General features: G+C 42.4%; 1 protein-coding gene across 3 annotated transcripts in view; it reads right to left on the bottom strand.

The window, feature by feature from the left end:
* MME (membrane metalloendopeptidase) overlaps window positions 1–23,525 on the bottom strand; it is a 352,340-nt gene that overhangs the window by 210,584 nt on the left and 118,231 nt on the right. For all 3 annotated transcript variants that reach the window (XM_069213314.1, XM_069213315.1, XM_069213313.1), the window contains exons 5-7: window positions 6,518–6,598; window positions 6,342–6,437; window positions 6,117–6,235 (exon numbers count right to left, since the gene is read on the bottom strand). In XM_069213314.1, coding sequence (XP_069069415.1) covers window positions 6,117–6,235; window positions 6,342–6,437; window positions 6,518–6,598 — 296 coding nt within the window. The remainder of the gene's footprint in view (window positions 1–6,116; window positions 6,236–6,341; window positions 6,438–6,517; window positions 6,599–23,525) is intronic.

Below are 23,525 nucleotides of genomic sequence, written 5' to 3'. Positions count from 1 at the left end.
AAGCTGACACCTAATGGGGAGTCTTTGGCTGTGGCTCGGTCCAGTGGCTCATGCTTTTACCATCTTAGTCTGCCAGATGTCTGACTGGCCCCTTCCAGTAGCCATGTTTCTGCCGACATTAGCAACCACTTAAGCAGAAGGTGTCTCACACAAAAGGTCATGAATGGAGGAGAAATACAGAAGACCAAAAACCTCAGAAAGGACACGGAAGCCCTGGACAGGAAAACTGGCAAATGCTGACCAGGACTTAAGGCTGGAGACACCACTGGAAAAGAAGAGATCCTTTCAGATGAATTCCCAGGAGGAACCAGGAGAGGACAGAAGGGGCAGGGTAACCCAGAATGAAGAACAATAGGGTGAGAACTAGCAATACACCAGGATAGAGCTACCATTCACTCAGGAGTGCTGGAACAAGATGACAAGTATGCACAAAGCATTGCAACACAAGGAATGAACCAATTTCCCTCTTTTTATAGTCCAAAATAACAGGAAACACCTAACAGTCCATATTGGATTGGAGAAAGGTTATAGACTTCAATACTGTCCCTTCCATCTTGAAGTGAGTAAAATATTATTTATCAGAAATACTCACAAGTGTTTCTTGGAGCGAGAAAAGACCGGAAGTATTAAGATGCCAATGGCATCTCCTGATAGAAAGCTCCCAGCATAGGAAGCAACATCAGTAAACCGGCCACCTGAATCACTTTGACTGACTTCCCAGCTCTGTGGGAACCATGTGTCCCGCCTGACCGAGACAGCCTCAGGCACTGAGATTGAACTGGCAGAATTAGATTTCAGGGTAATGTGGAGATAGGCTATAAAAGTTTCCATATATTCAGCCCATCAGTTGAATGGTAGGTTCTGTAACTTTAGGAGGCTCATGCTAAATGTTTGCAAATATGTTAATAGTGGAAATACTGTGGGTCCTTGAGTAACCTGCAGAAAGATGGAAAGATATCTCATCAAGTTTAATATTTTAGTAATATCCTTAGTAAACCATATGTAGGATTTAATTTCAGATATGATATAAATGAGAGTGGTTTCTGAACTGTGTTTGAAAAGGAAGACTGACTAGTTGGAAGCAAGCATGTTTTTGGTTTCTAAGTGGGCTTGAAGTTTACAGAAGATGGATTTTTCTATAAGTTTAGAACTTCATGACAGACTTTCAATAAGTATTGTTTATTAGGGTTGTCTAAGTTTAGTGTAACTTTTTTTTGTTGTGGATGACCATTCAGTTTTTCAGATGTGGTGGGAATTACCTTGATTTAAAAAAACGTGACTTCAAAACCTATGATGGTTGTGGCAAACTTTTCTAGATGTTTCAAAGCAGTATCAGGTTGGCAGGGGACTTGTGAGTTCTTGCTTTCTTAAAACAAGGAAGGAGTTTGGAGATGTTAGCCATAGGTACTTCAGAAAAGTTAGAGGCCTTTGGAAGCTTTATTTTATGCAATGTAGAAACCAGGTATGTGTGGAGGTGAATGTGTTTGGCAAAGTTAGTTCTGATGTGTTGTACCTTTTGGATGAAAAATGAGATTAGGAAGTTGTATAGGCACCTACTCTGTTCTAGTTGTGCATTAATGACCTAGTAACTACCCTAGAGCTCTGTAACCATAATGCCTTGCGGTTTGCTAATAGGAAGGTCTCTATGCTTCTGTTTGCGGACAACACCTTACTGGTCTCGAAATCTCCAATGGGTATTCAAAACCTGCTGGACCAGTTCAGTACCTTCTACATGCAGAGAGGTTTGGAAATCGACCGTAGCAAAACCAAATATATGGTCTTGAGTCCGTGCCACATGGCAAGATCCAATCCAGTGCTTAATGGCTCCCCTCTACAGAGATTTTGTACCTTTGAGTACTTGATGCTTACCCTCAATGAACATTTTGGATGGTCATCCTAGATCCAGAAGGGCAAACTCGGATTGGAACATTCTATTTGTAGTATTCTGAAAGGTCTGAAGGGATTGAGCTTCCGTCCAATAACTCCTGCATTGCAGATTTATAATCAGCAAGCTTTAGCGGGGCCTTTGTATGGCAGGGAACTCTGGGGGCATAATAACACCAATGGTTTGAAAGTACCAGAAAATCATTTCTTTGATCCCTTACTAATATCCCTGGTAGCACCCCATTAGTGCCATTTAGATTAAATCTTGGCATTTGCTCTCTTGTCCCTATAGTCAGACTTAGACCTATTTTGTACTGGAGGAAGATTTGGTCTTCATCAGATTTATTACCTTTTTGGGTGGGATTGGAAGAAATTTTAAAACTTCCCTGGCCAGTAAGATCCCATGGTTGCGGTTAATTAGGAGCTACCTACAAGAAATTGGGCATGGGGATTTGTGGGCAGATCTGGAAATTTTAAGTGGGGTCCCCAAGTCTATGCTTAGGGAGATGTATTGGAGGCGTGTACATGGTAAATTAAATAGCTCTGGGGGTAGGCACCTTAACTTTGAGATTTCTAGAGTTCAAAGACTTTTATTGTTTGGAAGAGTATATGGACGCTAGATCGCTAGATCTCTTTATTTTAAGTTTTGCATGGGGATCTTGCCTCTCTGATCATTCACTATTAAGTGGCAATGTCATATTGTTGATGTTGAGTCAGATTCGAGCTGTCCTTTCTGCCCTGCAGCCAGGTAAACTATAGAACATGTCTTGTACTTATGTCCGCAATATAATGCCTATAATAAAAAGTGGATTGTGTCAGTATGCCATAATTTGGGTATCAAGAATTATTAAGTGGCTTCTAGGATACTGCAGGCAGAAACTACACAATTAATAGTATTTGCTGTTTCCCATTTTCTTATAAAAATGTGGAGACATAGACAGAAAATTGACGACTGCCCTAACCTCACTACCTCGTCCCTAAAATGCATGTGAGCTAATGTTGTATCTTGTTGTTTATCAGTTTTATAAATGTTATGTTGTCTTTTTGAGGGGTTTATTGGTTTCTGAAACTGTGTAGAATTAAGTCTTGGAGCCCTGCACTTCATTTTTGTGATGCCTCTTACACATGTTGCTAGGTTTTTATGGTTCTGTGCTATCTAGCTCCTTACTTTGCTGTTTCATGGATTTTAATGTTTTAATAATGAATTGTTTTTCATAATGTCTTATTTATGCTTTTATGTCAATAGCTTAACTAAAGAGACTTACTGATTGATTGTTTAGCAAAGTTAGTTCTGATGTGTTGTACCTTTTGGATAAAAAAGTAGATTAGGAAGTTGTATAGGTCTTTGAAGTGTGTGATTGTCATTGTGATGCACTGAAGATTTGTGACTTTCAAACGTTTATGTGGGATTTTCACAGCTTCCAGAGTTGGCCATAACAGTGGAGGTTTGTACTGTGAAGACAGCCTTGTAGTATGTGAACTAATTGTATTACAGGGCCAATGATAATGATGTTCATGGGGATCTGGCAAACTTGAAGTTTGCTTAAACTATGATTAAGGGCAGAAATGAAGGTCTTTCATTGTGATCTGGCAGTCTTATATTTTTGCAATGAATTAAACATTGTTTCAGAGATGCTGAGAAGAAGAAAATGGTTTGTTTATTGTTTGGACCTTTCTGAATATGAGTGCATAAGTCCATGCCAATAGCTGCACAAGGAGAAATCAGGGGGACGATGTTTGTGTTTCGTAAGTCAATTGAAGTGAGGTTGTCAGCCAGTTTGGACTTCAAAGTCTTTAAGTTTAATTTTTTATAAGGGCTATATTGACCCAGTTTCATCAAATCAAGCAATATATTGGCAAGTGGTCAATAAAAAGTAAAGCTTCAAAATAATGTAAGTCGATTCCACAGTGTACAAGGCCTCCGTCTCTAGAACACTCAATCCATTTGCCACAGGACAGGCAAACCCCATTGCATTTAAACTAGATCTCATCATCACATATAAGCTCGGGTGATCTGTAACTCACTATAGTTAAATGAAGATGCTCTATAGAACCCTTCAAATTTCCCAACAATTTTGCAAATTTTAAACACAGTTGTTTTTAATATATTTGACATAATTATATTTACTGACATTATGCTTCCCTTTTCCATTTTTCTGAACCCACCTCATCAACCCTGCCTATCTTCACACACTAAGCTACGTCTGCCCTTTCTCATCATACATCCTTTAGATTCTTTTTATTTGAGGCTTCCCAAGCTAATATCACAACCCGCTGGCCTCCTGCTTGTTATCTTTGCATCTGGATCTTCATTTACACTTGTTCATCATCACATCCTTCGGCCCTTTCATCTCTCCTTGTATACATATACTACTTTATTTCTGCTTTAGCTCTTCACCTTATCCCTTGTCTCTTGAGATCCTCCACCTCATGTTTTACTGTATTCCTAATTTCTTAAAGCATTTGCCGTACAGTTCTCCTTTTTGTCTTAGCCTCCTTAGCTCTCTGCCTCTTTCCTTTCCTCCTTTCTAACTGCCCCATCTCATACACCCTCCTTTTTTGAGTAACTAGTTGTATGTAAGAGGGCAACCTCAATGGCATGTTCTTCTGCTGTACAGTGCAGTGAATCATCCATGATTGAGCAGCACTTTGTTCAATTAAGAAATAAATAAACACATAATTAATTAAACCCAAGTCAGCTGCATTTTCCCTTCCTTGGTAACTGTATCCTCCATTGTGGCTTATTATTCCAACTGTGGCAAGCTGTATTTTCTAACAATTAATAAACTGTATTTTTTGTTTATGCATCAATCCAAACAAAAATGGTTGAAGGGAGAAATGCTTGGAGCTACAATGAGCAAAAAAAGCTTATGGTCTAAACCTGACAAAATTAGAGATCATACGTCAGTCATTATGTAGCCTTTATCACACGGTTTTTGGGCAGTAGATGGGTACTGCAGTGGGAAACATAAGTCAATAGAGTATTTTTATGCACCATTTGCCACATCACCTTTCACCTGTATTGTTTCTGTCAGATGATCCAGGGCAGCAGAAGAAGAGCTATGCTTGCATAGTGTAGCTGGGTGATTGCCCCCATCGGTGACTACTTTGTGCCTCTTTCTTTTTCACATGAAGGATCCCCAGGATATCACTACACTCACTAAGTTTCAGCAAGACCGACTAGTGGTGCAAGCTGATGTCACACAATATAGAACCAAGAGATGGATGAAAGAAGCATATGTAAGTGTTACTTTCTGCTAGATAGAGCAGTATCAACCTGTTTTTTATCTAAAGGGTGATAACAGCTTACTGGTGAGGTAAAATAGCCTGGTTACTGAACAACAGTAACACTTTGCTTGCATCTCAGCACATTGTGTGGCACCTTTCTTTGTGAACTGTGCGTATTTTGAAACAGGACTCCATTTTGCTCTAGGGTGATAGGAACGCAATCTTTCGTTTGACGTACTTTTCACATGTTTAACTTTTATTTAAGAGCCACACGTATTTATCAATTGCAGTCAGGTTTTCCTCAGTACCCCTTCCATGTTTAATGATTCTGTTCAGCAGCTCTACTGTGCTGTGTACAGAGTTACCATCTCTCGTTACAGGAACTACTGAGCAGAAAGAACATTTAGAGAAACTAAATTACCTTCTTCTCATATGTGAACCAAAAAAATATAAAATATAAAGTGCGGCAGAAAATCCACTTAGGTCTGATAAAGCCCAACTTCAGTTTAATCCATCATACACAGACATGCGTATGTGCACTATAAGAACTTCGAATAACTGTGAAGTTTTTAGAGTGTTGTATTTGGAAGCCAGACTAAAATTCATTCGTTTCTGTGTTATAACTTTTGAGGCCGTATCCTTCTATTAGTACTTCAAAGCAGGAACATCAAATATTGCAGAAGACTGGATTTATGCAAAAAGAGACGGATGCCTACACACAATTGTATTTTAATAGGAAATTGAACACACACAAACCTCTAAATAAGGGCGGCTTAAAACATGCATGATGAAATATCTAAAAGTGGCTGTCCCACGTTGAAGAATGAATGTACGTGGGACAGCTTCATTATCATATTTGTTTCATACTTCTTTGATAGCTACATTCATATTCGTCTTCTGCATTATCAAACGTAAAATGAGATCACACAGACGTCACAAGTTTTTATGCAATATTTTTAAACATAGAAGATTTTTTTCATTTCTAGCTATTTGTACAAACTTACGTGAATTATGTACCGATTCGAGTCTTTATCATCTGTTCCAACGAAGAAACTGAGAATTGTGTGTTTTCCATAATGTAATTTAAATAGTGCAATCGCCGTTTCCGCCCTCCAATTTGCACCTGAGAAAATATGAATTACATGCATCCATGTTGTGAATAATATCAATATTCAATCTCAAGTGCTTACAATCGACAAAGCAAACTAAGTGGTATTTGTCCTACCTACCATAGACTGAGTCCCAGTTGTCTGTTGCCACTGGCCAATCGTACACTGCAGGGAGCGTTTTAATTAAGGGTTCTCCACCTCTGCTATCAATCTGGGCTGTATATCAATGGTATGGGTTAGTTGCAGAGGCAACTGATTGGAGGCACACAAATAAATAGATGGTATTAGCAACTTACATTCATTTAAACAGGATTGATACAAAGTTTTTGCTTTTTGGATCGCAGCTATATCTTGGTTGCTGGGTGTTTCCAAAATATCTGAAATGAAAGCAGATAATCATTGGTATAGTCAAATGACAATCAAATCAAACACCGTTTTAGTATTTCAATCTAGTTCTTAAATGTTTGCAAATTCTATTGTTAGGGCTGGGAGAAAAGTAATTCCGTTTGACATGATCATGAGGAATTACCCAGGAATGTCACGAGATTACACAGACTAATGAAAGAAGAGTAATTATGCGGTTCCAAGGAGCTGCAAGGCTGTGATGTGAAGTCCAGCATCTTCGTCGAGGCTGCCAACGACAATGGATGCGAGGGCCTGAACCAAGGATGCTTCATGCAGAAACAATTCCAAAGAGGTTATGGGCAGTCGCTGTGATGCAGGTCTTTCCCACTGGTCCTATTCCTTCAGCAGCAGCATGTATGCATTCTGCTCCGTATTGGGCAGTGCAGCAGATGAGATGCATCAGTTCCACTGGATCCACAGAGGTTGGTAGCACCTTAAGCACTCTTGCATGGATCCAGGACTAGGGTGGCACCACTGGGCAGGGTAAAATCACAGGTGGTAGAGTTCTGGCGAAGAGTTCTTGGAAGCTTGTTATGTCCCTGAGGCTTCACATCAAGAGGCCAGTCATCCTGCTAATGGAGTCACTCTGTGGCCCTGCGTTCAAGAGATGCAGGCCCAGTCCTCCTCACTCAGGGCATATTCGCTGACATAGATGGTCCTCTAAAGTCCGTTACAGTAGTTACAACAGATTGCTGATGTAAGGTGTGCATCTGAATAAAATATGCTTTCCAAATATTTAAACAGTTCTGACAACAAATAAAAATTGTGAAATGTCCATTTATCGATAAGACTTGCTATACTCATAGTATGGATAGTTGGCTGCATAACGTAAATTGAATGATGTGCTTCAATGCATGCGGTACTAAGACTTTTATTTGGTGCAAGCAAGAAGAAGGAAAACACCTGTTTTCTTCTTGATTGAAAGTTTTTACTATATGACCTAGTGAATCAAGTTAAGGAAGTAAATAAAGTATTTTTGGCAATGCTAGCAGGCAAACAGGCATTCAGCCTGAGATGAAAAAGTATTTCCCTTGTTCTCCAACACCCAGCTAACAATCTAACTAAATCTGTAAGAGAAAAAAGTGCAATAAGGTTTATATATGATTGACATTAAGAGCTGATGAGTGAATGAAGTTTTTTATGAAAGACACTTGAATTACATCATCTACAGTACAATTAAAGGTGTATGTTCCACAGAGGCATAGAAACTTAACACTGTGCTACATCAGTGTTCCTTATGGGAACATAGGTGTCAAATAAAGGTCAATGATATTCTACTATTGTCAAAACGCCAACATGTTACAATGACTCAATTTTAAATTTGTGTGATAGACAACAAAGTGATGGAAGGAATTGCCATTGGTGCTCACTCAGGCCATATTCTTGTCCATTGTTTTTACACATTGTGGAGCTTCAGACAGAGTTCAGCAGTATCAAATCAGTCTTGCTTCTGCTTAAATAGCATCAGTATAGTCCTAACTGCCAGGCCAGGTTCCCTGCACATGGGGGTTCAAGCAACCTCAGACTGGTTTCTTCCTACGTAGACCTCATGGGTGAGGTGTAGTTTGAACTGTTGCACAGCAAGCTTAGACCCTTCGCCTGTCACATATATGGCTTCTACTGCAGCAAACAAAATGCTGGTAGGAAACCTTCCGTTAATCTCAGACTCTTTAAAATATTGCATTTGCACAGTTGAAACAACTAAGTATTTACTTTGACATGCAAATATCGTGATGTCATATTTTCAGGAATGTCTGCTGGCGGTGGCACCAGGATTGATGACAACTGTCTTAAACTTAACTCCAATAAAATCAAGATCCTGATGATTGGCAAGCACACCCAGAGGTGGGGCGATCACTGGTTGTCAGAGGTATTGGGGTTTCCTCCTACAACCAAATCATATATCAAAAATGTAGGACTTTGGCTTGAGGATTCCCTTTCTTTGAGACTCAAGTTAGAATGCTTGCAGGCTCCTGTTTTGGTCTCCTTAGACACCTCAAACCAATCATAGTTTTTTTTTTCAGCCCCACATTCGAGAGGTGATTATTCAGTCTCTCATCCAGTCGTGACTGGTGTTGGGGCAAGGTGACGGGTGGGGGGTAAGGGTGATGGGGGACAGGGGAAACAACACAAAATGGTAAAAAAAGAAACATACCTGCTGCAACGCCGGTCTTCAGGCTCCACTGAAGCACAGGCTCCCAGCCTGCCCTGCAGCCAATCATAATACTGCTCTCCTGCTGCTGGCAGCAGGAGAGCAGCATTAGGATTGGCCTGAGTGCCCTGGCATTGTGCTCCCAGTCAGACTGGGAGCTGTGCCTGCTATCTCCAACCTGGCAGCATTGCTCAGGTTGGAGGGAGCTCAGTGCATATGTGTGTTTTTCCATCCTGAAACGACTGGCCAAACACACATGCCCAATGAGTGGAGTGCCCACTACTCCCCCTCACTGCCTGTCATCTCCCATGACCCGCCCCTTGAAAAATAAAACAATAATAAACATTGTTTATTATCATTTTAGTTTTCACTTTGCAGCTGCTGATGCTGGCGGGAGGCGACGCTCCCCCACCATAGCAGAGGAACCACTGCTGCTCTCATTCTGTCACATCTTGACTATTGCCATATATCATATCTGGGTTTGTCAGAAACTAATTTTGAAGAAGCTCCAATTTGCCCAGAATGCTGTGACCAGATTATTATTTGGCCTTCCTAAATTCTGTTTCTCATCGGGAGTCCTTCTGAAACTCCACTAGTTGCCCATTGAGAAGTGCATTCAGTTGAAAGTTCTCAGTATCGCCCACAATATTATGCACTCTGCAGGAGCCCCCCATTCTCCCAGAACTCATGTTGTCCTATCTTCCTCCTTGAGCTCCCCTCTCTGCAGAAGTTAATCTAGCAGTGGTTTCCCGATTCAAGAGAAAGAATTTGGGTGGTTGCTCCTTCGTGTTTTGGGACCTGTCCTTCGGAACAGTATGCCATCATGATTTAGGGATTACTCTGAGTCATGTTTGCTTCAGAAAAAACGTAAAACATAACAGTTTGTTGGGGCAGCCATGCACTCTACGAATCATATGAGCATTAATATATTGTAAAGCATTCTCTTCAGTTTAGACTTCCTTGGGTCATCCAAATCATTTTATCACCAGAAACTATATTAATTTTCAAAGAAAATTAAAACTGTCTGGCAGCAACATACCATTTCCCAAATTAGGGTTTCCTAACTGAAATGGGTAAACTATAAAATTAAGCATTGTTTTCACTAGTATGCAAGACTCGCATTAATGATAATTGATGGAATACTCAACCACAATACCACTTGTGTTGAGAAATTTGTGTTGGCCTTTTTAATATTCTGTTTACAATTTGAAGTACTTGATTTTAAGCAATATTTCTGACTTAAGGAATGCATTTAAATCAAAATGATTCAATAAAGCAATGCACTAAAAAAAAAAAAAAAAAAATTACTAAATATTGATTTGGGCTTCATACCTCTCTTATAGTAAATTAAGTGATGCTGGGTCTTTAGTTCTGAGAAAAGGCAATAAGTTATCGCAACTTGGAGGAAAAGGGAAATGGCTATCTAATATGATCTTGAAAGTATTATATAGACTACTAAGAGTCATGAAGGCATGCACCTAATAATGATCAATGAATTGTGGTTTGACAACACCGGAGTCACTGCCTTTGCAACAGAGACATGGGCAATGAAAAACATGCAACTTTTACAATTGCTTTACGGAGGAGCTTCCCCAAAGTACCTTCCCCAGGCCACAAAGGTTGTATGGAGGGACACTAACAGGACTCCAGGTTGGTCCGGGTACTTGCCCAGGGAGGCCCCAACCCCCCCCTGTGGTTTGGGTCCGTATTGAGACATGGGTTTGATCTACAGGTATTTAAGTCCTGGGATACCATTGGTATCTTTAAACTGGGATATGTTATGTCTGGCTTGGTGCTAAAATCCTTTGCAGATTTACAAGGGGAGTAAGATCCACAGTGCAGTCAGTTTTTCAGATATCTACAGCTATCGCACACCTTTCCAGCCCACATATTAGACTTGGATGAATTATAAGACCGTAGCCCCATAGAGGTCAAAATCCTAAATGATGAATTGGCTGTCCATAATATATCTCACTTTTGCCGCTCGTTAGTGTTCTTCTCAAAAGATACATTTGATCAATTACGAGCAGTGTGGGCAAGAGACCTGGGGCGCCTCACAGATTATTTATGGTGACAGACTTCTACTCCCCCCCAAGAGGCAGCAATTGCTTCACCGTCTAGAATCATTCAACTTAAATAACTGCAGAGTCTAACATACACAGAAAGGTTGTATAAGATGGGGATGATAGCTTCAGTTAACTGTTTGAGATGTGGGGCTGGGAAGGGTGACCTGCTACACACTGTTTGCACCTGTGCATGACTGCTCTCCTTCTGTGAGGAGGTGTTCATGTGCTTAGGGACTATCCCAGGATCCCAAATTCACACTCCACATTGTTCAAAACAACTAGGTTTTAGAAAGACGTGTTCAAGAATGAAAATGAATTTGTGATGACTTGAAATGTCATCAGATAGAGAGCTGAAAGAGCGTAGCGTGGCTGTGCCACTAAATCTCTGAAACAAGAATGTGAAAGAGTGGTCACTTTCTGGTAGTCACAATTTAGTGATCACATTTTGTATACCATGATGAAGTGTTTTTTTTTTTTATAATTACTGCAGTGCAAAGTATATGAGTGAAGTGCACCCTTGGATATAATATTTAAGCAATGTTTGATGTATATCTATTTGAAACTAACTCTTTGAATGTATTATTCTGCATAATCATTACATGTATTCTTCCATTTAATGCTTAGAATCCATTTAATCTGAAAGAATATGACTGTTTATTAATTTAGCTGGAGTGAAGGCCTACACATATTTATTTTCTTACAGTTAGCTTTCAGTGTGGAAGTTGTTTTTCTTAAATTGTTTCTCTCCAAACTGAAGGTGTTAGTGGCTGAGATGGAGTTAACAAGTAGCTTATGGTGCATGAGAGATAAGAAAGCCTGAGACGATCTAAGGAAGGACAAAGAGGATTATTCTGGAAGTTGGCAGACGTAACTCTTTTGAAATTGCTGAAACCAAAGAGTATCGGATCTAAGAGGTCTCTGAAAGTTGTAACTTCTAATTGTAATTAATTGGGAGTTTAATTGAGAAGCTTCTACTGACATGTCATTGTCTTGGGAAACTTTGATTTAAAGAAGGTTTAGTTAGTGAGAGAATCAGATTTTTGTTCACCCTTTGAGCTGAACAGACCCTTCTGAGGTACAGACCTCATATTTTCTATGTTGATTTATTCCACCCCACTTCTCTTAACAGAATATTGTGCAGAATGTATTTTTACAGACCCTTTCTCAACACTCTTTTAGACATGGAATAGCTTAGGGTTTAGTTTAAATGGTCAGGCAGGAGAACTTGGTTCTGGTGCCCAAGAACCATATGCTTTTTCTGATTTTCTGTATTGTGGCAATTGAAGTCTTGGTCTTGTATGTGCTGACTAAGTTTAATATTGTATGACACTTTAATTATCATTTGGTGATTATATATATCTATACTATGGTTTTGAGACTTATTTATGTAACGTTGACTTTGAGTCTCCAGTAATGCACCTATGTATCTCTGATTTGATTCTGAATATTATTGTGTGACATTTGGGTTGGGTAATAACTATTACTCTCTGCCCCTCTGAACAGATAAAAATAAATTAATCAGGCTGCAAATTTAAAGATAGGGCCCTAGGCCCCATCATTACCAGGTGGCTTTGATGTGGTTGGGACTGGTTGTGGACAAGAAGGAAATTGTTGAAGCCTGGAAAAATCCAGTCCTTGGTAGGATAGAATAAAGGTTTAGACCATTGTATGAGCAATGAAAATTCCCATTTATGAAACTAGAGGGTGTCCGCAAAAACACTACAAAATATAGGCAGTGTGGTGCCAATAAAGGGGAAACCTCCTCGAACAGTGCAGATACCTACTCTGAGCTCTAGAATAAGAAATTCAGACCTATGAAGCATCTGCATCAGCTTCAAAATCGAGGGAGAGAGTGGGGAATTTTGTAGTGGTGCAATTTTATTACAAGACCAAGAAACGAAACGTAATCCGAGGCATGGTCGGAGGGGAACCACTCAGAGGAATTAGGATGGTGGATCGAAGTAGGGTCAAACATGGGTTCCCCAAACTGGTCCACCAAGTTCTCAGACAGTGCGAGGGTTGAAACATCCGAGGGAGAAATTTTACGCCTTTTCTCCAAAGGCCCAAGCTTGACGGAAATGTCAAAGGAGTCATCATCATCACTGTCTGTATCTCTGAGGTGAGAAACGCTGTTTAAAGAAGCTGCTTGTCTGGAGAGGAAAACCAGACAAGCAGGGGTTAACCTGACTGGGGCTGGAGGGCGTGTGGCCGGGCGGAGCCACTGGAAGCCTGCCGGAGACAGACGGCAGCTCTAACAAGAAAGGGAATCCCAGAGGACCAGAAAGGAAGCAGCTCGACAAACGAGGGCAAAGCTGAAGGCTTCCCTCGGAGGAGCAATGAAGAGGTTAGAACCTAACGGCTAAAAATAGAATGCCTCAGGGAAAAACGGCCCGAGAACAGAGCATGTGCTAAGGAAGAGACGCGCGAGGCATACCAAAGCCTAAAGGCAAGTTAAACAATTAAAATACATAATACTACATACTAGGCCTTAAAACATTGTGAATTATACATAACGTAAAATAAGCAAGCAGAGTACTTATCTTTACTGCGAGCAGCAAGAAAAGAAGGCTTGTTGCTCGCAGTTAACATAGTTGTGCTTACACTCGATGTGGGATTGGTTACCTCCATTGTGATGTCATTTTTGTAGTTCTTTCCCAGGGTTTTCTGGGATTTGTAGTCTTGGGTGCTGTATGAATAGAGTAAGAAAAGAAGGCATAATACTCGCCTCCGTGTCTTTAATAAAATCTAGCCTTTCTGACACCAAGGCTAGGAAAATCTCAATGAACGTTTATTATGTGATAACCAGGCTGTTTTCTGTGTGGATATTATGCTGCTTCTTTATGAAGTCTACTTACCAGACTGTGGCCTTGTTACCGATTGATGTGTCTGATATAAAATCAATACAGTGTTGCAATAAAAAAAATGAAAACTTTAGCTCAGGTTTCTGCTGACGTCTACTTGAATGGAAGGCAAATCGAAGACGGATTCCTGTTAAACACTGATAGGTATCCGGTAGGGTAAAAAAAAACACAATTACTAAAGGAAGACCTTAAAGTTTAAAGAGATAAAGGCTTCATTTCCTACATAGGAATTCAATCAATACTAGTCTCAAATCAGTAGTGCCCCAAGGACTCCACATCATTTCTGATGCTCTATATGCAGTTTTCGAGTCTATGTGAGTGGAGTGTCCAAACGTACCTATCTTTATATACACTTTTTCTGGCTTTAGAGCAGAATTCAGTTTATTTTCATCTGAAAAGTGGCTTATTCATGAGCAATACAAAAAGCCTGGAGTTTATTGTTCTAAAAAAAAATAATGATTTTAAATTGTACTTACATTAAATTTCAAGTGAAAATCTTTACAAACACAACAGTTTAACGGGCACGTTGTCAAAGGACATTCGGAATTAAGAAATATGTTCTGAAGCAGTTGTCCTGTTAGTGCTAATGTCCACGGTATTAGATTTCCAAAACAGTAGGAGAGAACAGTAAATTCCCACTGAATGTTAGGACAGCCTTCACTACCCCGCGCCAATGTGAAATGTTACTTTCATACCTGCTGGATTATCATATAATAGCTACCAATAGCATATCCAGTTTGACGGATGTTTTTTTTTTTTTTTTTTTTTAATCAGGCTCGTTCTTCATTCTGTTTACCTTGATGTATTATGTTAGCCTAGCCCATTTGGCAGAACTCCCTCCCATGAAAAACATCAAATTAATTTCCACAAACATTGTGGGCTCCCATGCTTTCAAGCTAGCACAATGCCAACCCTTTTTATTTGCTTAATCAACCGGGCAGCTATAAATCAGAGAACACAACATGCACCTGAATGCCTTTTCAGCTCGTAATCACCGAGCAAGAATTAGAATACAGAATCCTTCTCTGCAAAATGTTGTCTTAAATTCATTTTACCATACTTTTAAACAATTTGTCGAAAACGAACCTATTCTTTCATTAGCCATGATTTGCATGTAGACGTCACTGTGTTTTGTGATAACACCGGAAGTGTGGAGCGCCGGAATGTAATGGGAGATAGGGCAGACACGCGCACGCAGACACAGATGTGCACGCGCTCACGCACATGTACAAGCAGACACACACTCGGTCTGAATGTCAAATTAAGAATCTCATTTATTTTCAGCTGTTCCTCTCATACTCATCAAAATGCCAAAATATAAGTAGTTCGGAGTCCTTGGGGAGCGTGAAATGAGCGAGTGTGCCGACGTTTCACAAAACGGCACACTCTTCATGGCAGCAAGTGACCAGAAGCAGAGTTTCTATCCCAGGATCGTTCATTGGAGCACCTATGTCCATCATGTTTTCCTCTGTCAACCAGTGCAGCAATTTAACAGGGGACATTCTCTTTCACGGGAGCCAACCACGCATTATTGACTACTTAAATTGCCTTTCCCAGCAAGCCGTCCCATCACATTGTTTTTCCGAATGGATACTTCTATGAGACTAAAGAAAAATACATAGGTCTTTCACGAATTCCAGATAGGTGAACAATGAGCGTGAATGCTAATAATGGCGGAATGTGCTGATTTGATCGCGATGACTTGCATGTCTTAAGTAATATGTTTGCGATGCTTTTATGTGTCGTCTATGTCACGATATAGGCCTGAGAGTAAGTGGAGTCTCTGAGTGAAATACAAGGAATAATGAAGGAATTATAACGGATAGGGACGAGAATTACAGATTCCCGGCAACACTTCATTTTCAAAGGAACCTAAAGGTATAATTTGTAATTCTCGGTATCTCTGCCATCCAAAGCTACTGGAGGAAATACAGAAACGTAACACGGCACCAGTTGAAACACAGAGCTGATGTCACGCCTTCAGCAAATCCTAGGAACCACTTTAGTCAGAATAGGCATAGAGTGATCATTTGTTAACATGTATGCTCAAAAGTCAATACTGTCTGCATGTGTATGCCAAGCACAGTGGACTGTTATCCCAAAAAACGTCTTGTCTCCCACATTGCTGTCCAAAGCCTCTGGGAGGACAAGTGAGAAAGAGTATAAACTCACAGTCGCTGTGTTCCAGATTCATCTGCTGCTCTGTGGATGGATACATCTGAGGCCCCACCAAGTGGGCGTGTGGCACAAATTCCCGAAAGGCATGGATGGTGCCCTACACTGCACATATCATTGTTGAGGCGACGGACCGAACCCACAGTGCATGAAGCTAGTAACCACAGCCTGCCAGCACTGTGGCTGCCAACCTTGAGTGCCCCTAGGGAGTGTATGTGATTTCATGCAAAAACTATTTCATGGAATACCATTACTGAGAAAAAAAATCAACTAGACTGTTCAATGGAGATTTGAAGGCCAAATGTAATTTACCGTTTTGTAGAAGCAAATTAATAACGCTTGTTTTTAAGGTGTTAATGCAACCTATGCAGGTCTTACTTTCTGCACCATTTTTGTTGGAGGTTTTTATTTTTTAGGACCTTTGTATAGAAGAAATTACTGCTGATATTTTTGTTTGTTTTACATTTTCAGACAAGTATTTTGAATGCTTTTATTTCCTTGATCCCTCACCAACACTAAACCACATACAACCCAGCCCCCCTAATAACTGCTAAACACTGACAAGCCCTACCTCCTAATACTTCTCAACACCCCTAAACTACACTCATCCCTGACCCCTAAACTCCACTGATCCTGGAACCCTAAAAGCCTTTCTTAGACCCACAACTTATCCAACCCTAAATCCTAAAGAGATATAACCATACCTAAACTACACCAACCCTGACTCCTGACCTCAAAGTGTCCCTGAACTCTAAAAGCCATTTCTTCTCCTAAACTCTACCCATCCCTGACATGTAAAAAATTGTTTCTAGCCTAAACCCCAACCAACCCTGTACAAACAAAACTGTCATCATCCCTAAACACCAACCATCCATGAACCTTAAAAACCTCACTCTACATCTAAACTGCAGCCATCCCTGAATCCAAAAATACCTCTCACAAACCTAAGCCCTCCAGCTCCTGAACCCTAAAGCTCTTTCTGCGAATAAACTCCACCCATCCCTTCCCCCTAAAATGCTTCATCAACCATAAACTCCAACCATGCCTGAACCCTAAAAGCCATTCACAGCTCCCTAAACTTTATCCATCGCTGACGCTTAAAACCCCCCAACAGCCCAAAGCTCTACCCACCCATGATCCCTAAAAAAACATCAACACCTCTACACCTTGCCCATCCCTGATCCCTAAAAGCAACTCACTAACCTTAAAATCAACTCAAGTCATCCCTGAACCCCAAAACCCTCTCAGTACCCCTAAACTCCACCTAATTTTGTCATTTTTTTACTTTTCCTGGGAATTAACTTTCCTTTAAAATGTTTTTTTAAATTTAGATTTTTTTGTATTTCTCTAAAATGTGGTTTCTAAGCTTTTGTTTTTCCGTTAATTGCATACATAAGCCCCAGGTCATTCCTTGCTCACTCCCATCACTCCAAAAGGTCTCCTGAAAGCTCATTTAGAACTCTTCCAATTTACTTGTTCCTGACAAAAAAAGCTATCTCTAAGGGACCTTTAGATGTGGCCAAAATAAGCATATGTGCATGGGTGAAGTAGCTTTTTCACCCATACATTGGGGCACAGTTTTTTGCAAGTACAAGAAAACCTCCCTTTAATTCATGGATGCTGGAATGCTTGATGGCTGGTTTAGAAAGTGATAAAGAAGGTTTGAGGGATGTACAATTAAACAAGAAATTGCTTTTTTCTATGGCAAGAGAACTGACAAAGACTAAAAACATGAGCATGGATTAGTGCTCTTTTTTTCTTCAAACTGTGGATCGGCGATATAAAAAGAGCATGACCTAAATTTCATGGCTGAAGCAGTGGAGCTACTGTACTAAAGTCACATTTTAAAACTTTAAATAAGTGGATGTTGACGGATGTAACACAGGTCTCTACGGAGTCTACAGCACAGGAGGTCATCTTCCCTCCAGGGTGTGCCAGACCTTCAGAGGGACAACCTATTCAGCCAAAGGCCAATGGATATCTTTAAGGCATAGGAGACTCGGGGGCCCCTCATCCTATTCTGTAGGGAAGCCGCGTCATTATGCATTGCTACTGGTGGACAGATAACACAAGGAAACTGAAATGATTTTGCTGTAGTTGACAAACAAACTACAAAGGTCAGCATAAGGCATGTCTCACCCCCCACCTTGATCTAACAATCAGTAAATCAGCAAGCTGTCTTTGTATTTTCAAACTTGTTTTATGTTTTACACATCCTCATTAGTATTGGAGTGGGCAGTGAACTGAGTTTTTGGGACACCGACCTCTGCTTGGAGCACGGAGTTCTGCCCAAAACTTCGCTAGCACCGGCAGTGGAGCCGAGATCACCACATGTGCACTGCAGCCCAGTTATGGGTCACAGAGCGCAAGTGCAGACCATCTGCATTTGTGCTGTGTAGCCCATAACGGGGCTGCAGTGTGCACTCGGTCCAACGTTGGCGGCATGGAGCTGCTAACAGTGCCAGCTCTGGAGCCAGGCCACACTCAAGCCTCACCAGCATCACAGTAGCAGGAGGCATAGGGAGGCTGCTGGCAATGAGGACCTTGGGAGGACCCAGGTACGACCCTTGTTTCACTTTCTCTTGTGCACCAGCCTGGCCAGACCTCTTGTGCACTGGCCTGCCCCGTGTAAAGTGCACTGCGTTTGGGGCATGCCAGTCCTGATGGATACAGAGCCCGAACACAAGCTGTGGGGCAGGTACGGCAGCTCAGTAAAGCACTATTCTCATGCCAAGAAGAAATTACCTGCTCTCTACATGCTGGGGAACACCAGTGTGCTCCCCCTGCACTCCAAATATGGCAAAACACAAGACGTCAAAGAACAACAAGGAAAGCACTCTTCACGTAATAAGTTAAAACAAACCACTGGGCTCCTTGGGGGGCACTAGAATTGGGGCACAACAGGACAGGCAGGCCAGTCAACAACAAGAAGGAGTTGAAAGGGTGGTTCTTCCTGGCAGTCCTCATAGTGCCAATGACGTCACAGTCAGGGGTTAGTCTGGCAGAAGAACAACATGCATAAAAGCAATCCAGGGAGTCCCTTATCCCAGCCAACAGCAGCAGCAGGTAGCTACAGAAGAGCAGTCCAGATGAGTCCTGTTAGACTTTTGATCCTTGGCATGGTCTCCCTTAACGTTTTGCATCTGTTCCCCAGGTTGTTGATGTGTGCTGGACTCTGATTTTGCTGTTTTTGTTACTCTGGGCACTTTACCACTGCTAACCAGTGCTAAAGTGCAAGTGCTCCTATACAAAATGTGTATGTAATTGGCTTATCCATGATTGGCATATTTGATGTATTAGTAAGTCCCTAGTACAGTGCACTAGAGGTGCCCAGGGCCTGTAAATCAAATGCTACTAGTGGGCCTGCAGCACTGGTTGTGCCACCCACATAAGTAGCTCTGTAATCATGTCTTTGACCTGCCACTGCAGTGTCTGTGTGTGCAGTTTTAACTGTAAATTCGACTTGGCAAGTGTACCCACTTGCCAGGCAAAACCTCCCCTTTTTCTACATGTAAGACACCCCTAAGGTATGCCCTAGGTATCCCCAAGGGCAGGGTGCAGTGAATGTTTAAGGTAGGACATATAGTAATGTGTTTTATATGTCCTAACAGTGAAATACTGCTAAATTTGTTTTTCACTGTTACAAGGCCTGTCCATCTCTTAGGTTAACATGGGGGCTACCTTTAAATCTGATTAAAGTGTAGATTCCCTTTGGGAGCGGATGGACATGTGGAGTTTGGGGTCTCGGAGGTCACAATTTAAAAATACATCTTTTAGAAAAGTTGATTTTAAGATTGTGTGTTTGAAAATGCCACTTTTAGAAAGTGAGCATTTTCTTGCTTTTACCATTTCTGTGAATCTGCCTGTTTGTGGATTCCCTGTCTGGGTCAGTTTGACAATTGAGCTGGTTGCACCTCACACTAGACAGTGACACAAAGGGAGCTGGGGTGTAGCCTGCATATCCTGATGAGCCATCTGTGCTAGGAGTGAGGGGAGGAGTGGTCACTCACACCTGAAAGGGATGTGCCTGCCCTCACACAATGCAGTCTCTAACCCCCTGGTGAATTTCTGGGGCCTGGCCGGGGCAAGGCAGGATTTCACAATCAAGAGAGACTTTGCTTTGAAGTAGGCCTACTTCAAAGGAGAAAATGGGTATAAGAAGGGCTCCAAAAAACCACAGACTTTAGAACACTTCTGGAAACCAAGAGGAACCTCTGCCTGGAGAAGAGGTGAAGAGCTGAGAAAGAAGAGCTGCCGTACCTGTGACTGTGCTTTGTGGAGCTATCCTGCAGTTGCTGCTTCTGCCAGAGTAAGAGGGCAAAGACTGGCTTTGTGTGCCTTCCATCTTGAGAGGATCTCCAAGGGCTTGATTTAGAGCTTGCCTCCTGTTGTTTGAAGTCTCAGGGACAGCAAACACTTCTCTTTGCCAGCACCTGGAGTCTCTGGAGAGACTCCTACTCTGCCCTGTGGTGCCCATCCAGTTCCTGGGATCCTGAAAGGAGAAACTGGCAGCCTAAGAAGAAGAAATCCACGCACAGAACACCCTGTGGGGAAAAGATTGAGCGACTCCGATCTGCGGCTGAAAAATCGACGCGCCGCTAGCTTTGCGCCTGAAAATTGACACTCGCCTTCAACACGACCAAAGAATTGACACACGAAGCTGGAGAAACGACGCACAGCATCACTGACGGAGGCTGGTGAGATCACAACCCGCGCTGCATGGTTTTTGGATCATCGTGCGGCTGGATTTCCGATGCAAGCACCGCTGGGCCTGCCTTGAATGCTGACCGGATCGATGCATCGCTCTTCTGCGGAGAGAAGAAACAACGCGCCCTGACTTGACGAAAGGAGAAACGACGCACGGTCTCGCTCGTGACTGAAATCGACGCATCGCTGTAGGAGGCTGGCCTGGCTTATAGTGGGTACCTTGTGGTACTTACACCTTGTGCCAGGTCCAGTTATCCCTTATTAGTAGATACAATACTCAGAGTTACTAAAAATAAAGGTACTTTATTTTAGTGACAATGTGCCAAAAGTATCTCAGAGGATATACTCCCTTAGGAGGTAAGTAAAAATACACAAAATATACACACAAACCAAAATCAGGTAAGTAAAACACTTAAAAAAGTAGTGCAAACTCTGTAGAACACAATAGAATCCCTTAGGAGGTAAGTACAATTACACAAAATATACACACAAACCAAAATCAGGTAAGTAAAACACTTAACAAAGTAGTGCAAACTCTGTAAAACACAATAGAATGCAATAGGAGACAATAGGCCTAGGGGCAACACAAACCATATTCTCCAAAAGTGGAATGTGAATCACAAATGGACCCCAGGCCTAGAGTATTGTGTAGAGGGTCGCTGTAAGAAAACACTAAGGGTGTCCAAGATACCCCACCCCAAAGACCCTGAAAAGTAGGAGTAAAGTTACCCTACTACCCCAGAAAGACAGTAAAGTCGAGATAGGGGATTCTGCAAAGACAACAACTGACTGCAAAGCACTGAAGATGGATTCCTAGACCTGAGGACCTGCAAAGGAAGGGGACCAAGTCCAAGAGTCACGCAAGTGTCCAGGGGGGGGGCAGGAGCCCACTAAACCCCGGATGAAGATGCAAAAGGGCTGCCTCAGGGTGGAAGAAGCCAAAGATTCTGTAACAACGGAAGGTGCCAGGAACTTCTCCTTTGGTCAGAAGATGTCCATCCATGCTGGAGGATGCAGAGTTGTTTCCACCCGGAAATACCACAAACAAGCCTTGCTAGCTGCAAGAGTCGTGGTTGAAGGTTTTGGGTGCTGCCAGGGCCCAGGAAGGAGCAGGAGGTCGCCCCTTGGAGGAGGAGACAGAGGGGGCGCTCAGCAACACAGCAAGCCCACAGAGAAGCAGGCAGCACCCAAAGAAGCACCTAAACCGGCGTTCAGAAAATCTGAGCACGGCGGTCATCTCAGCACAACAAAACAGGGTCCCACGAAGTCAGAGGTCAACTCAGTGAGTTGGGCAATGCAGAATGGAGTGCTGGGGACCTGGGCTGTGCTGTGCACAAAGGAAGTCTTTCAAAAGTGCACAGAAGCCGTAGCAGCTGCAGATCACCCCATACACAGGATTACTGTCTGGCGTGGGGAGGCAAGGACTTACCTCCACCAAATTTAGACAGAAGGACCACTGGACTGTCGGAGTCACTTGGATCCAGCTCCTGTGTTCCAGGGACCATGCTCACCAAGGTGAGAGGGGACCCAGAGGACCGGTGATGCAGAAGTTTGGAGCCTGCATTAGCAGGGGGAAGATTCCGTCGACCCACAGGAGATTTCTTCTTGGCTTCCAGTGCAGGGTGAAGGCAGATAGCCCTCAGAGCATGCACCACCAGGAAACAGTTGAGAAGGCCGACAGGATTAGGAGCTACAGTCTTGCTGGTAGTCTTCTTGCTACTTTGTTGCAGTTTTGCAGGCGTCCTGGAGCAGTCAGAGGTCGATCCTTGTCAGAAGTCGAAGAGAGAATTGCAGAGGAACTCTGGTGAGCTCTTGCATTCGTTATCTGATGAGGATGAGAAACCCACAGGCGAGACCCTAAATAGCCCTCAGGGGAGGATTGGCTACCTAACCAGGTAAGAGCCTATTAGGAGGGGTCTCTGACGTCAACTGCTGGCACTGGCTACTTAGAGGTCTCCACTGTGCCCTCAAACCTCTGCATTCAAGATGGCAGAGGTCTGGGACACACTGGAGGAGCTCTGGGCACCACCCCTGGGGTGGTGATGGACAAGGGAGTGGTCACTCCCCTTTCCTTTGTCCAGTTTCACGCCAGAGCAGGGGCTGGGGGATCCCTGAACCGGTGTAGACTGTTTATGCAAGGAGGGCACCATCTGTGACCTTCAAAGCATTTCCAGACACCAGGAGAGGCTACTCCTCTCAGGCCCTTAACACCTATTTACAAAGGGGGGCAGAAGCCTGTCTGAGGGTTGGCAGCAGAGGTAGCCGCAGAGAAAACTCCAGAGAGCTAGTTTGGCAGTACCTGGTGTCCATGCCGGAGCCCTGTGGATGCATGGGATTGGCACCCCAATACAAGATTTGGCTTGGGGGGACAATTCCATGATCTTAGGCATGTTGCATGGCCATGTTCGGAGTTACCATTGTGAAGCTACACATAGGTATTGACCTGTATGTAGTTCACACATGTAATAGTGTCCCCGCACTCACAAAGTCTTGGAACATTGCCCTCACACTTAGTAGCTTTGCACCTAACCTTCACTAAGTGAGAGTTAGACATATAGGTGGCTTATAAGTTAATAAAGTGCAGTGTAAAATGGCAGAGAAATAACGTGGACGTTATTTCACTTAGGCTGCAGTGACAGTCCTGTGTAAGAATTGTCTGAGCTCCCTATGGGTGGCAAAAGAAATGCAGCAGCCCATAGGGATCTCCTGGAACCCCAATACCCTGGGCACCTAAATACCATATACTAGGGAATTATAAGGGTGCTCCAGTGTGCCAATCAGAATTGGTAAAAATGATCACTAGCCTGCATTGACAATTTTAAAACCAGAAAGAGCATAAGCACTGAGATTCTAGTTAGCAGAGTCTCAGTGACACAGTTAGGCACCACACAGGGAACATATATAGGCCACAAACTATGAGCACTGGGGTCCTGGCTAG

This window comes from Pleurodeles waltl, chromosome 11, assembly GCF_031143425.1.
Source record: "Pleurodeles waltl isolate 20211129_DDA chromosome 11, aPleWal1.hap1.20221129, whole genome shotgun sequence".
Taxonomy (NCBI): domain Eukaryota; kingdom Metazoa; phylum Chordata; class Amphibia; order Caudata; family Salamandridae; genus Pleurodeles; species Pleurodeles waltl.
The sequence above is the reverse complement of the archived record's forward strand: the minus strand, read 5'-3'. Positions and strand labels throughout refer to the sequence as shown.